The sequence below is a fragment of the Penaeus monodon genome, chromosome 32, assembly GCF_015228065.2.
Source record: "Penaeus monodon isolate SGIC_2016 chromosome 32, NSTDA_Pmon_1, whole genome shotgun sequence".
In the NCBI taxonomy this organism is placed as follows: domain Eukaryota; kingdom Metazoa; phylum Arthropoda; class Malacostraca; order Decapoda; family Penaeidae; genus Penaeus; species Penaeus monodon.
Window position 1 is genome coordinate 13686476 of NC_051417.1, and position 495 is coordinate 13686970.

Here is a 495-nt window from a genome sequence, read left to right on the forward strand (position 1 = left end):
ATATACTGCTGCTGTTGTTTTCTTAATAGAGACTTACCTAAGGGCGTGAAGAGCAGTTTATTCCCCACCAGTGGCAGGGGCTTCGGTCCCGGAATCGACTCGTAGGGCCGAACGCGATCGCTGTCTCCAAACTCCTGACGAAGCTCTCCGCGCGGACAAGACCCTCCTACGAAGCCCTCGGGAGTCGGAGACGCAGGAGGTGGTGTGTGCGTGCTGGAGGAGCAAGGACGCCTCCCGACGAACCCGAGGATCCACGCCCAGGTCGCCCTCCACCTCGAGTCTTGGCTGCGAAGGGCGTGGTGTCTGGCGGAGGACGGCGGTACGCTGGCGCAGGACGAGGCGAGGAACCTGCTGGTGGTCGAAGGGACGGCGCCGGCCATTCTCCTAAGGCCGGGGAAATGCGCTTTAATGGGGTGCCGGGTTTCATTTCCATTTCTTATGATTGTTCTTGTCGTTTCTCGTGATTTGAAATAGGGATGTTATTTGAGTAGCCTG

The 495-nt window shown here is 58.4% G+C and overlaps 1 protein-coding gene across 1 annotated transcript in view; it reads right to left on the bottom strand.

The window, feature by feature from the left end:
* Window positions 1–384, bottom strand: part of LOC119593506 (probable cytochrome P450 49a1) — a gene marked incomplete at its 5' end in the record, with an annotated part of 10662 nt that extends 10278 nt beyond the window's left edge. Inside the window, 1 exon segment of the mRNA XM_037942458.1 lies at window positions 38–384. Coding sequence (XP_037798386.1) covers window positions 38–384 — 347 coding nt within the window.
* Between the last annotated feature and the right edge of the window lie 111 nt (window positions 385–495).